At 40.2% G+C, this 14,668-nt stretch overlaps 1 protein-coding gene across 7 annotated transcripts in view; it reads right to left on the reverse strand.

Annotated features, from left to right (window-relative positions):
* Nucleotides 1-1,229: 1,229 nt before the first annotated feature.
* Nucleotides 1,230-14,668, reverse strand: part of SHROOM2 (shroom family member 2) — a 122,701-nt gene continuing 109,262 nt past the window's right edge. For all 7 annotated transcript variants that reach the window (XM_025146614.3, XM_004938410.5, XM_046909433.1 and 4 more), the window contains 3 exons: nucleotides 13,350-13,530; nucleotides 8,409-8,681; nucleotides 1,230-4,043 (listed from right to left, as the gene is read on the reverse strand). In XM_025146614.3, coding sequence (XP_025002382.2) covers nucleotides 3,777-4,043; nucleotides 8,409-8,681; nucleotides 13,350-13,530 — 721 coding nt within the window. In that variant the 3' untranslated portion in view covers nucleotides 1,230-3,776. The remainder of the gene's footprint in view (nucleotides 4,044-8,408; nucleotides 8,682-13,349; nucleotides 13,531-14,668) is intronic.

Raw genomic sequence — 14,668 nt, forward strand, 5'->3', positions numbered from 1 at the left:
ACCCAGGATCTTAGAGGTGATACTTAAAACCACAAGGGTAATATAACTTATTGCTTGTGGATCATTATAATTAGTTAAGTTATAGACTAGAACTGTGGTAAGTGAATGCGATGACCTATTTACTACTGCTGACATCACTGACAACATGCAGTCTAGTCCTTTTAAGCTGTAATTATCTTCATTTTTTAATAACATCTACTGTCTGCGTAGGCTCTGTCCAAGTAAGCGGGAAAACAATTTGTACTATAAAACCCCACAACTGAGAAACCTTAATGAGAACAAATCTATGAACTTTTGCAATAAAGGACTGATCACCATTAAATGCGTAAAGTTTTACTGCACACCCACTGCAAGGCTTTGCTTCTGGACTGCCAGGAGATTACTTAAGCTGTAGAAACAGACAAGTACTCCAAAGTTGATCAGCAGAGCTTCATTAGGTAAAGACTACAGTGAAAAGGTGGCACCTTTGAAATCCGAGGGTCTCAAATACCCTAACACATAAAATAAAGAGCCTGATTTCAGTTAATGAGCCATACTTTTTTCCCCAGCCTATAGCAGTACACAAAGCTAGACCTGCCTGTAGCTGTAATGCTGTATTAGACCAGGTGACCTGGAAGCAGATCCCCTGGAAGGGGATATGTGTACTTGCACAGGGAGAGAAGAATGATGTGTAAAAGCACCATCAGAGATTTAGAAAAATCCCACAAACACCCATGTATTTTACCTTCCTTAACTTCCTTTTCCCACATAGTTCCTACAACGAAGATCTTCACGGACAGTTCACATCCATGACGATTTATTAAGCCAAAATGTGTTATCTGTGGTCTACAGATTTGCGTACACTTCTTTTTGTTTCCCAATAAGAAGAAATTAAAAGTTGCCATGGAAGCCCGTTACAGATGAAGAGCTCACAGTCATCTTGTAAAAAATTTTGAGAGCAACCAACTCCAAATACTTCCACACAATGTATCATTCTAAATGCAGGATGAAGGTGAAACTGAAACTGCAATCACCTAAGCAGAAAAATCTGAATGCCCCGAATATCTGGTACTTGTACAGGGGACTTGAGAATGGTCAATTAACCTATGTGTTAAACAGTCTGTGAAGAGAAAGCAAACTGGCCTTTAAAAGCTATAAGCACTGTTGAAACGCACCACGAAATGGTTAGCATCACACAGCAAAACAGCAGGCTTTCACAGTTACAACCGCACACACACAGAGTATGTCCGTACATTGAAATATACAGTTTATTTTCTCAAAGTCAAGCAATACCATTTTTTCAGTAGGTAAGTGTGAAGTGTTAAGCAGGAAAACTGTACATTTTCACTCTGGGCTGCAGGATCCAAACAACTGGAGGAACATAGTGGAAGTCTTTCACTATACAAAGAGATCCTAAAATTGAGAACGACGTAAGGTGAAGAAACAGCCATCTCCGGGATGCCAAAGGCAAAACATTAGCACCAGATTTTTTCAAAAAAGCAACAGTAGAGTTATTTACAGATTTACAAACAACATTGGGAGGCAACCATCTTCAGGCTCCTGGGGTGAGAGACTTTCAACAGGTTTATAAAAGGAAAGGAGAAAATGGTGTCTACACAATCGTTCTGTGAAAAGGAAAATATATATAGCATTCACAATATTGCTACCTTTATCAGAAAGAGCTAAATCAAAGTACTGTATACAAACACATTGTAATTATATTATTATTCACATTTCACATACACATTTCAGAGTAACCACAATATGTAAAATCTTTAAAATGCCACAGATAAAACAATGCACACTTCTCCAAGCTAAAGACAAGCATAATTTATTTGGGAATTGTTTAGTTTTGGGATTGTTATGGCTAAGGGATAAGTAAGGACAAAAGGGATCACTTGTCCAAGTAACATAGCAGCAAGTAATTGTGAGATGCCAAAGAGTAAATTTCAGAACTAGGAGGAAGAAACTAAGGTCAGCTGTAGGTCCTTTAACATGGCAGCTCCATGTGACCACAACTCAGACAAAACGATTTCATTACAGGTTTGGTCCAGGTATACAACACAGTGCACTACAATGGGGTAACAGTCCTTTTAATGTTTGCACCTGTCTGCAAAGGAATTGCTTCCAGAAGAGTTTTGCACCAACTCCCAGAGAGAACCTCTCCGGATCTCTCTCTGTGAATGAGATTATTCAGGTGAGAACAGGAACCTTCTGTGAATGCTGCTATTGCACCAGTAGTTAGAAGAATGCTTTCCTCTCTCTTTTCAACATCTAACTACTTGCATCTCTGACCTGTTTCACTACAGACTGGCATTCACATTGGCCTCAAAAGTGGGTTCCTGTTGAGCAATCTGTTTAACTTAAGGAGAGATAAATGGTTTCCTTACTACAGTGAAAAGGAATATACAAAAGTCATCCAAGACTCTCCTGTGCCTACTGAACTTCATCTTTAAAACATGATATTCAGACACTACAGAATTTCTCTGTAGGTATCTGAGCAAGTCAACATAACCTACCTCTGTGCTAAAATACAAGTTAGCAGCTCTTCTTAGAGCTACTGGAAATCATACCTTACAGTCAGTGGCAGTATTACTAAAACATAACCAGTAATCTGATACTGCAAAATTGCATCCTCTCATTTATCACTGTGTAATGAAAAAAAACAAACAAACAGAACCCACTTATGTTCACAGTTACAAAGCAGAGATGCTCCAAGTAATGCACAGTATTTACATGGCAGATATTGTTTATATTGCATTTGGTAGTCTGAGAAAGTAGAAAGAAAGAACAGCATCACGTAGGTCAATTTCAGTATAATTTAACTGTCTATTAAAAAAAAATTCACAATGTTCAGTAATCAGAAGAAAATAGAAGCAGTATTTTTGCCTACATTTACTTTCATAAAATGTAGCAGTTTGGAGAGAAGAAAGAGAAGAACATGCATAAAAAGCACAAGAAAGAACAACTGAGCTTTCTAAATAATTTAGATGAGAAATGTTTTGGAAAAAAATCAGCACAGGATTTCCAGCCCGTTTCTTAAATCAAGTCTAATTTAGTACAGAAGGTAATGAGTCTTACAGTGAGATGGTGTAAAATTATATCTTGTAAATTAATTTTTTTATAAAAAATCTTCAGCAAGGTAGCTATTGGGTGATTTGCAAGCTGGTTTAAGAAGTGTTCAACTGAGACTGATTTCAGAGCTATTTCTGTGAGGGGGAAGTGCAATCCTACATACAATATTACAAAAAAAGTGTCTGATGCCACAGGATCAGAGTGACACTACATTTCAGTAATCTGAATATATTAGCTATAAGATGCACATCTCCCCTGCTTAATGTGTCTTAAAAAAAAAATAATACTAAAAAGCCACTATATAGAGAGCTTCTGTACTTGTGTGCATTCAGAAACTGCTGTTGGGTTTCCCAGCAATCTGTACAGAATCTGAACATAAAGGAAGTATACATTCTATTCTAAAAAATGCTTGCATGCACAACTGCTACAGGCTTTCAGCTTACTGAGTAGAAAGGTTAAGAGTCTATCCGTCTCTGTGGAGCTTTCTGTAACTTAAGCAATGACAAGTGGCTGTGGAGTCCAGCAATAAAAATGTATTCTAAAAACTTAATACATCATCCCAAAAATGAAAGATTATTGCTGTTTTGAAAGCTGTTTTTCTCTTATGCACTTGTTTCTCTACTGGACACTCAGAAAAGCCAAGATATTCATGCGTACGCTTGGAAACGCCCCATCCCTTCCTTCTTCCCCGTATTTCACATCCTTGGTCAAACTCTGTCCTCTCATTTGAGCCGTTCAGGTTGGAGGCTGTCGGTCAGACATTTAAGCTGCTCTTCCCCCAGCTTGATCTTGTCCTCAAGCTCTCGCTGCTCAATGATGAGGGCCGACTTCATTTTTACAAAGTGCTCATAGTCTGCTAAGTTCTCCTCACTCAAGTAGTTCGCCAAAATGTCAAAGACAATGCGCTCTCGGCGATCCAGGTTCTCCTTCAGTTCTTTCGCATCTTCATGTTGCTGGGTCAGCAGCTTCTGCTTCTCTACCAACGTCCGCTTAGGAGAGAAGAAAAACAGTTAAAAATTCACTGGGTTCACCAGCTTGAGACAACAGCTTCAGTGTTTAGGTCGTCTGTCTGTTTTAATTGCAAAGACAAAGATTTTCCTAAACGCATAGAGAGGTGGAATAAGATTGCTCCCTAAGGATTATTCTAATAAGATATGTTAATAAACAGGGATAAGACTTAGAAGATGCACCATGACTTTTAATTGGCCTTAGCAACACAAACTTTAAAGAGTACTTTACTTCTTAGTAGTTTGAAATAGTTGTCCAAGCTCTCCAAAATGAGATTTAACTCATCTACATCTTACATCTCCAATACACAGCACGGAACTTCCATGCTGAAATAACTGTGTTTAGGGAACACAGAAGCATTCTATTTAATGGAGCGATTTATTCTTGCACAACTTGGCAGTTCTGCTTCAGTCTGCACAACTCTCCCGTGAGATGTGAAAATGTGTGGTCTTGAGAAATGATCAACAGTGAGAGCTGGGGAAAGATGACAGAAGCAAATAAAGGTTTGCTATTGTTAAAAAGCATCATCTTCCCAGAAGGGCTGTACACTTTCTGCTTCATGCCTTCACAATAATCAGTGCCTCTCAGCTACAACAGAGGGGGATATCTGAGACATTGCTGTGCCACAGAAGTCTGCTTTGCCATAAGGTTTATTCAGGCCAGGTAGATTTGAGAACTAATCCACAAAAGGTACAAAATAGGAAAAAAGAGAGGTTGAATAGAGAACCATACACACACATGTACAAGAAAGGTGAGGTTCATCTGACCAGTCTCTTCCTGTCTCCTGCTAGTAGGCAGCCATGCCTGAATCACTCAGCTCTGCTACTCCTTCAGCAGACCGTGGAGTGAAATAGGAGTATTGTTAATCTAACCTCTTTCAAATGTCTGCCTAGAAATGGTTGTATTTTTCCAGCACTGTTGAGTACAACTGGCCTACTAGATGTCAAGAATTCCAGTACAGACTTATGAACCTGGTCAGAAAGTGCCACTAAGAAGTACAATGCTGTAATTTTTAGCTTTGCTTCAACATTTTCTTTCAGAATCTATGTTTTCCAATAAACCACGATCTGCTTTTGTGAAGCTGTTCAAGTAAATGTGCCCCCACTTTTTTTTTTCCCCACTTGGACTTTACATGCTAAAGGACACAGCCTAAAGGATTTACAGAAAATTGTTTTTGTAGACTACAGAAATTGTATTTTCAAGATAAAAGTATGAGACAAAGAGGGATGCACACCAGTGAGCTGTAACAGATACATGTCAGTTGCACACATATCCTGTGATGTCTCTTCTTGTACAGACCACTCGATGCTTAGAAGGTGAAACTCTAAGACTTCAGCTATTAGTACACTGAAAATATGCAGATTAGGTTAGCTCAAGGTACAAGATAGCCACTGAAAACAATGGACAGAAATTATACATTATCAGACAGTTCAGTATGCCTTTGAGTGTACACCAGGAAAAAAAATCCCAAAACCAAACCATTTCAAGTAATTTGCGAGCAGAGCTATCTGCCACAGAGATGGAAAGACTCCTCTCCAAAACTCACTAGCAGCCAAGTCCAGACTTGGGAGCAGAATACCTCTGCTGTTTGTGTACACATGGAGAAGCAGCAGGAGAATCAGAATTTGATGAACACAAGAGGTCACAGATCAACCAGCTGCTAGCTCAGCTGCACAGTAATGTGCCTAGTTCTGAGGTGGGATGGTTAGTCCTTTTAAAAATTCCTGAGATTTAAGTTGTACCATTTCTTCTTACCGTGCCTGTCACATTACTCAAATAAGGGGATGTAGAAAGGCACAAGGCAAATGGAGATACGTCTCAATTTGATTTCACCTCTGTCAAAGATGACTGACACCAGAAAGCTTGTTTTGAAGGGTAAAGTGAAACACTAGTAGGTTCAAGACGCCATTCTTGAGGAGACTCTTTGAGTAATGGCTAAATGGTTCTTCAGGCCTACAGACATAACTGCTTGTACACACCACACCGTCAGATGGGTTAGAGGCTGGTATCATCTGATGGACTTCAACTGATCAACTGATTAGAGCAAAGTGGAGTGCAGAAAGCTTTTTTTTTTTTTTTTTTTCCCCAGTTAGCATTGATTTGAGGCTCCATCCATACAAAGGATTATCTGAAGCTGCTCTGATGGAACTATTTTTGGCTCAGTAATTGCTGTTTTGAACCACAGCCATATGAAAAGGGACTTCTTCCGCCTATGTGACTTCCCAGCATCCATATCCTAAACTGCTACCCTCGTCACTTGTCCTTAGTCTAGCAATAACGGGTCTTGTGAGCCTACAGACCTGATCAAATCTGTGAACTGCTCATTCAGTGCTTTAGGGTTCTCGCTACACTCTGGTTTATCAACTTTGGTTGATAAGGAAAGTAATGGGAAGACATTGGTCTAGTTGTGTAGAATGAAGGGGGCTGGTAGCTATTTTAGATTAAATCACTTCCAGAAGCAGAAGTTGAAACACCTGATATTGCTTCTCATAGCAAAAGAGACCTACGGTAGACTACCTAATAGACAGAATATTAATTCAACAGCAATCATTTGCTTGCTGGCGCTGCTTATTTACAAGTCCACTGAACTGTTGGCTGGTTCCTAGAACATGTGTTTCCTAGAGAATTGTTTAATAGACAGCATGAGCTTACAAAAATCAAACCCCCCCAAAAAAAGTCATCACTAGGAACATGATCCCAGGATGGAAGTAATCTCCCCTGTATTTTATTCACACAGTGCATGAGTAATACACCAAATATAATCATGCGATCTACAAAATAACAAATGATAATCAAAAGCCACACATGCCAGTCTGAATTCAAAGATGTACATATGTACCTCTGCACAAATTATATTTATAGTCACAAGTACCTGGGGACATAATCTGAGAAGCATCTCTGACTGACACTTTGGACATATATCTGATGTTACTAAGGCAAAACTATGGTGTCAGTGCATGAGAAGGCAAATAGGGATTGGAATATATTAGGGGTTTGGATTTTTGTCGGTCTACATTTGATATCAGAAAACACAATTTCTGACCACCTATACTACACAACCTACTTCTTTTTTTTTTTTTCTGTATCTAGCTAAATAAATTATTTTTATCAGCTCTCAAGTTTGTGCTTCCTACGTGCTTATGTTATCTGGTAACCCTTTCCCCAGCTCACACTCCCATCTTCGAACCCATTAGGCAACTGCAACCACATTTAGAAAAAATCTGTCTAAAAGAGGATTAAATTTCTCTAAGTTTCAGAAGCTTTGATCTGCCCTCTAATAAGCTGCCAAATACCTTCCCTTTGCATCTATCAGAAAGGGGTCTGGACAGCCATTAAGCAAGTATGCTTGGCAGCAGCTAGAGCCAAACAGCAAAAACACAGCTTCCAACTAGTTGCAGCACTTACTGATGAGACAATGGAGTATGCTGAGGAAACAACATAAATCCACAGCACATGGACAAAAAAAATGATACAATGCTGCTGGCACTTCAATTCTCAGCTACAAGCCACAAATCCCACTTTACATTCATTTAACTGTAGAGGCTAAACTCACTTGACACATAATCCCTCCTATAGTCATTTTGACCTGTAATTTTCCCACAGCTAAATCTCCCCTTCAGTGCGTATCTGTATCCCCAGATAACTGCTTCCCAGCTAAGGCCTGCTTGGATCTGAAACTAAATGAAGTGGTCCACCACGTCCATAGGTAGGGTCCAACAGGTAGAAGTATTGTGAGTGCTTCTGAAATTTTCACATCTGCTGGGACTCCTCAACTACCAGGCTATTTTGGTTAGGTAAAACATGTTTTGTACTGAAAAATTCTTTTTGACATGCCTCCCTATCCCCCTTTTTTATTTTTAAGACTTGTCCTTTCTTGCTAGGCATCATAGAGGAAGGTGGAGCACACAAGAAACTTCTTTGCTACAGTCTCACAGTTTTTTTTTAAAATCTCAATCCTTGCTGAGTGTGAAGAAATCTGAAAGCTTTCTGTATTTCAACACAAAGTCACACGTACTCCTTTTCCCATCTTTTGCATTGTCAGAGAGAACAGTATTTTTATCTCATTAGTTATGCTCTCATCAGTAGCTTTCTTCTTTTGCTAATATTTTCCTAAGGAGCTTCTTTTCCAGTTATGTTGCCACCCAAAACACCACTTGTCTGCCAAGCCACTTGTACTTTTAGTATTCCAAGCAAAAGCAAAACAAAGAGATCAGTTTTAAGAAATCTCAGGAAAATGGCCTCATGAGATGTATCCATTCATTATCCCTTTATATTTTAGATGAATACAAGTAAAAAACCCTATCAGATTCATTAAACGTGGCTGCATTATGATTGTACTTTCTTACCCGCTCTTCAGGAGAGGTGTTTTCATCCAGGTTATTAAGAGCATTCTCCACCCGGGCCAGACGACCTGAAAGTGACAGCAGGAGGTTGACTACTTTGTCCAGGTCTCCGATAAACATCTTGAATTTGTCGAACTCATTTGGTTTGCAGACTTCTTTCACAATGGCCTCCACCTCCTCCCCCAGAATATTGTTTGCGTGGATGTCTTCCAGGAGTGTCTCCCGAGCTTCCCTCAGCACTTGCAGCTTCCTGCTAATGCTGTCAATAAGTTCTTGCTGTGGAAGATAAAGGGGATGAGAATTTATTAGCACTACTCAATTTTTTCCCACTTCTAATTCTGAAAGTTATGTCAGAAATCTAGCACTGCTATGTGACTTTTTTAATACACTGAAACTCCCATGTGGCTTGGACAACAAGTGCATTATACATAAATACATGTCTAAGGTAACTATAGCATTGCTGGATTCAAAGGCTCAGAATGTACATCTATAATGCTCAGCTTAAGACCTGTGTTAAAGCAATTCACCTTTGGAAAAAAAGATGAAAGATGTTTTCTTAAGTAAGCATTACTGCTGCTCCTTTGAATGTCTTCAAAGCCTACTGTGGAGCAGCATGAAGTACAGCACATTCTTCTTCCAAATACCGTGCCTATAGTACCTTTCTGAAGAGCTACACTTCAAGAAGGTAAATAGCACCAGAAAAACCATCCTGTATATTCCCCATGACAGTTAAAACTAGGGTACTACTAAGCTTTTTATTCCTTTCTGTAGAATGTTAACATCCCCCCACCAAACAGCAGTCCTTTCACTCTCAGAAATCTTAAAGAGTTATCACTGCCATACAGCATTTCTGTAGGGAAAGTGAAATCCCTGTGGCACAGAACAGGAAACAAAATCTAGTTCTACAGCATACAAAGCAGCCCCGTGCAAAGTGGCTCTCACAGAGGACCATACAATTTTGACTAATGCTGTCCTATGCCAGCCAAAAATTCTATTTAATTTGCAGTTTTGTCAGTTTCTCCAGTATAATCTCCCATTGCCCGGAATGTGCATGCCTTAGCTTGGAACAATCATTCTAGGTGGGTCACCGGTAGAGCCAGACCAAGAATCCCAATATCCTCCTTTAATGACCTGTGCTCCACCCGTGCTACCTCCCTGCATTTGGGTGGGAGGGCCTTGTCTCAGATATCCCCATTAGCTTTCAGTTGTGCATGAGGGGTGGAGCTCCTTACAGTCAGTCATCTACCTGAACATGACATGAATCACTCTCCAAAAATACCCCATTAATTTAAATGTATATGCATATTTGGTATTCAGCTGATTTCAGGTATGAAAATTCCCCCAAAGCATTCTTTAAACACACACCTATTATTGCCATTTATAAGTGAAAACTGAATAGGTAAAATCATTACTTTTTTTTTTTTTCCCCAAAATTACTCATTACATTCTTTAGAAAGTCCTTCTAAATAAAAATCTGATTGCAAGCCTTAATGATTACAGAGAAATATACTGGTAGCAGCTATTGCTTTCAGATGTCATGGAGCAGTCATTGCCAACTTATTCTGGGAACAAAGAAAAGTCTGCCATCTTAATCAAAGGCAATCATACTCTGAGTAATTAAACAGCCTTTTTGAAGGTAGAAATTCAAACACATGGATAATCTGGGCTGGTATTCCCCTTTTTGATTTAATATACTAGGCCAGGTTAATCTGGTTTTCGGTTATCTGTTAGTCTGGGTGTCCAAAAGATTAAGGTAGTAAGCAGTTCTACAGATGCCTGCTTTACTGACTGATTAATCTGCAGGATTTGATTTTTTTTCCCTCTCTCCTTTCAGTGCAAATGCACAATTTGATTTAGATTATGTAGGTCACAGTGCCAGGCTCTTATTTCCCTCAGATGACATGCACATGCACTGCTGCTGTTTTACCATACGGAACAACAGAATATTGTTCTACTCTATGTCACTGTCTCAGATTTTTCATTTCTGTAGCTGTTCTGTGACTTTCACTAATGAAAAAAGACTGCAAATGTGCACAATATTTACCAGTCAGGACAGACAGTCCAGATCAGGAATCCAACCAGGTTTCTTTCTTAAAAAATAACAGTTAGAAAAAAATATCTTCACAGAAGCATCCTAATTACACATCTGCTAGTAGCTGAAACATGGCTCTTAAGGAACAGTTTTGCAGGTGAGAAGATATTTAACCCCTCTTTAAGACTGCCGTATCTTTTAAGATTTGGTTTATGATCACTGACTGCTTCTTGCCCAGGTAAAACAGAATTTGCATGCTGCAACTGTGAGTTCAGCACACGCTTTGGCTAACCGGCAGAAAACCTGTATGAAGCTCAATACTCAATGAGCCAAAAGATCTCCAATCTACATCCGAAAACTGGCAGATGAATAGTTTACTCCTGTGAGTTCTGCACTAGTGAACAAGAAAACAACAAAACCTGATCTTCTCCCAGTAACTGCTGCTGATCTGACTAGCAGCACAGAAAGTAGCAGAGCAGAGTGCTTCTCAGATGGTTCACTCAGGTGCTGCTTAGCGTGTTTATGTAAATTATTCTCCCTTTAGCTCACTGCATCATTTCACATAAATCTCAGGCCTAAAAAAGAAACTAGCTTTTCTTCTGTTAATGCTGAGACTCTCCCAGGAGATATTGATGCTTTCCTAAAGGCACATGGGACCCTTCCTACTCAGTCACACGTGGATTTTTCTAAGTACTAAAAACTGTCCTGTTATATCTTCAATGTCTGCTCAAGATTTTATAATTGTGGTAAACCTACTTTAAATTCAGCACGACATATAACACCATTCATGATAGGGATCACCCCAAATATATACTCTTTTATTTTGGAACATCTGTGTAAGGAATTCCTGCACGTTTTTCGAAGTCACACCATCACTACAGCTAATAAAGGAAAAAAATAAATAGGAAAAAAAAACCTAAACATTTCAGGTTTGCAGAGCAGAGAGTCATCCTACAGTTGACTGAAATTACGATACTGATAAGACTGAAATTAGGAAATCAAGAAACAAGTTCTGTCTGTGCATCTCCTCTAAACTAATTGAAGTCAACGAAGTGTGCTACTGAAGTGTTCAGTGTTTAGTGTCCTAAATGATCCTTTGTTAGGCTATTGCTAAGTTGGGCCAAGTTGCATATCCTGGCTGTTTAATAAAGATGCCCTGACCCACTTACCATGAGTTATATATGTTTTCTGACAAGATTCAAGCTGAAAGCCTGCTGAACTGAGTGCTCACATCCTACTGCATGCAGAGGAGCAGGGAGAGAAGTAAACAGCAATGTGTGACGGTATGTATAGACTGAGAAGATGGGAGAGCTCTGCTAAAAGCTCCTCTTTATTTCCCTTCTCATACGGCTAGTGGTGTATACTGAAACTGAGGAGTAGGGGGAAGAAAATACAAAGGAGAATATGCTTTTCTTGTTTACAGACACAAATGAAGAGTGGTTTTGCTTACAAATTTTTAATGGCTTGTTTATTGGGCACTCAAGAAAGGCTTAATTTTACCTTCAGCTCACCTTCGTTACATATTTAATGAGAAGGAAACTAATTGTAGCAAAAATGATAAACATGATCATCACATGCAGCAGGAGATAAAAGTGAATTATTCCAAATGCAGTGAAATCCTTAATTTGTCTAAGTAGTACAGCTGTTGGATGCAGGGTCTCTGGCAAGAGGGCAAGGGCAGCTCTCCAGCAGCAGCCATGTCATGCCCCTGGCAGAACGTGCTGTACTGAGCCGTGTGATGTGGTGGAGGCAGAGAAAGGGAGGGAAAGACCAGCGTGGTCACAGAAAACACTGAAGCAGAAAATACAGAAACTCCTCAAATTCAACATAGGAGTTCGATGCCACTGAGGCAGGGGTGGGAGTCTCCTACCGAATGTCTCAGTCTTAGCCTTAGTGACTACATATATTCCTAGTGTTTAATTCAAAGATACTTCTTTGGAACTGGATCACAAAATTGGAAGTTCATTATTAAGCACAGGGCTGACTTGAGCGAAAAAAAAAAAAAAGATCGCCACCGCATTACTTAGGAAAACTTACTTACTTGCTTAGGAAAACAGAGTTAAAATACACCACTTCTATTGGACAAACAAACCATTTCCTCCAGCTTATCTGTACTGAGAACTACATTAAAATATTTTGTGCCAAATTACAAATGAGACAAGGGTGATAATTTTAACATAGAACAGCACTTTCTGAAACCACTGGAATGCCAGTATATCGTTATTTTCAGACTTAGCATACTATGTTGACCTTAGAGCAGAAACACCCAAGGATGGGAGTGAGGGTGGGGATGAACAAGACTCCCTCCCTTGTGATGAGTAACTTCCACGGCATCCAGCAATATGATTAGCTCTCTCCCACCACTACTACTTCGGTTTTGTGAGGTAGGAGAAACCCAGAGCAAAGTGGTTTGCTGCTCATAAAAACAAAAGAAACAAAGAGTGTGGGAGGGGAGAAGGAGGGAGACACCTTCCCTCTCATGACACACTAAAATCCCTGACCTAAATTTTGAAAATGTAGAGCAACTAAAATCACCACTAATTACAGCGGGATACATAAGCATTAATGTTTCTTTGTGCACAGCAAGTGAGAGAAATGACTAATATCTCAAATGAGAAACAGTAATTGAAAATAAACCCCTCTACAGGACTCCCGTTGGGCCCTTCAAAAACAGGTCTCAAGCTGCAGAAAGCACCTAAGGTGAAATTCCTAAATTCACAGTTGGACTCTTACTCTCCTCCCTCTCTACTTCCCCTGCCCTTCCAGTTCCCTCAAAAACAGACTGATTTTTCAAGTGGCCCAGTACAACTGGAAGACCTTTTATTTAGAGTTCTTTAGCTATCAAATTCCTGCTTAATGAAATGCATGTGACTTTAAGAGCATCACGTTAACCATTTAGAAATGTCTTTTACCTTCTTTTCTGACAAATCATGATCCAGCTCATCTTCAGAATCATCTTCACTCTGCTGCTGTTGCTGCTGCTCTTGCATGTCCTTCATTTTAATCAGCAGTTCAGCCTTTGGTGCAGATGTGCTGTAGTAAGTAGAATTGGTTGTCAGGGAGATGGCAGATGGCGCATTCTGCTCTTCTTTCCTGGTAAAAAGTCAAAACTCTCATTAAGTGCCTTGACATCCTAATCACTGAAAAGAAAGGACAATATTCTCAAGCCAACATTTCACCAACAAGCAGAGGGCTTAAAAGCAGAAAGCAATTATGTATGGAAACAGGATAAATAAATACTGTCTGTGAATAAAATTTGTGTGAAGTCAGCACATGCCCACTAGAGAAGAAAACTAAAGTTGTGAAGAAGAGCTTTCATCATTATAATGAGGGAAATGGGACTAAGACATTTCAAATGGAATTCATAAGAAACATAGAATCACCGAGGTTAGAAAAGACCTCTAAGATCATCCAGTCCAACTGTCATGGATCACCAAGAGTTCCCACAAACCATGTCCCTCAGTACACCATCTAAGCATTTCTTGAATACCTCCAGGGTTGGTGACCACCATCTCCCTGGGCAGCCCATGCCAGTGGCTGACCACTCTCTTGGAAAAGTATTTCCTAACATCCAACATGAATCTCCCCCGGCACAACTTGAGGCCATTCCCTCTTGTCCTATTGCAAGTTACATGGGAGAAGAGGTTGACCACCACCTCACCACAACCTCCCTTCAGGTAGTTGTAGAAAGTGATAAAGGTCTCCTCTGAGCCTCCTCTTCTCCACACTAAATAAGCCCAGTTCCCTCAGTCCATAATCCTTATGCTCCAGACCCCTCACAGCTTCACTGCCCTTCTCTGCACACGCTCCAGGGCCTCGATGACATTCTTGTACTGAGGGGCCCAGAACTGAACACAGTACTCAAGGTGCGACCTCACCAGCGCTGAGTACAGAGGGATGATCAGTTCCCTGCTCCTGCTGGCTGCATTATTTCTGATTCAAGCCAGGATGCCATTGGCCTTCTTGGCCACCTGGGCACACTGCTGGCTCATGTGCAGCTGTGTGTCAATGAACACCCCCTGGTCCGTTTCTTCAATAGTCTTCCTGATACTGTGCGTCAAGCCCATAGCATTGGCTGGGGTTGTTGTGACCAAAGTGCAGGACCCAACACTTGGTCTTGTTGAACTTCATCCCATTGGCTTCAGCCCAGCTATCCAGCCTGTCCAGATCCCTCTGTAGGGCCATCCTACCCCCAGGCAGATCAACTCTTCCTGCCAACTTGGTGTCATGA

Source organism: Gallus gallus, chromosome 1 (assembly GCF_016699485.2).
Source record: "Gallus gallus isolate bGalGal1 chromosome 1, bGalGal1.mat.broiler.GRCg7b, whole genome shotgun sequence".
Classification (NCBI taxonomy): Eukaryota; Metazoa; Chordata; class Aves; order Galliformes; family Phasianidae; genus Gallus; species Gallus gallus.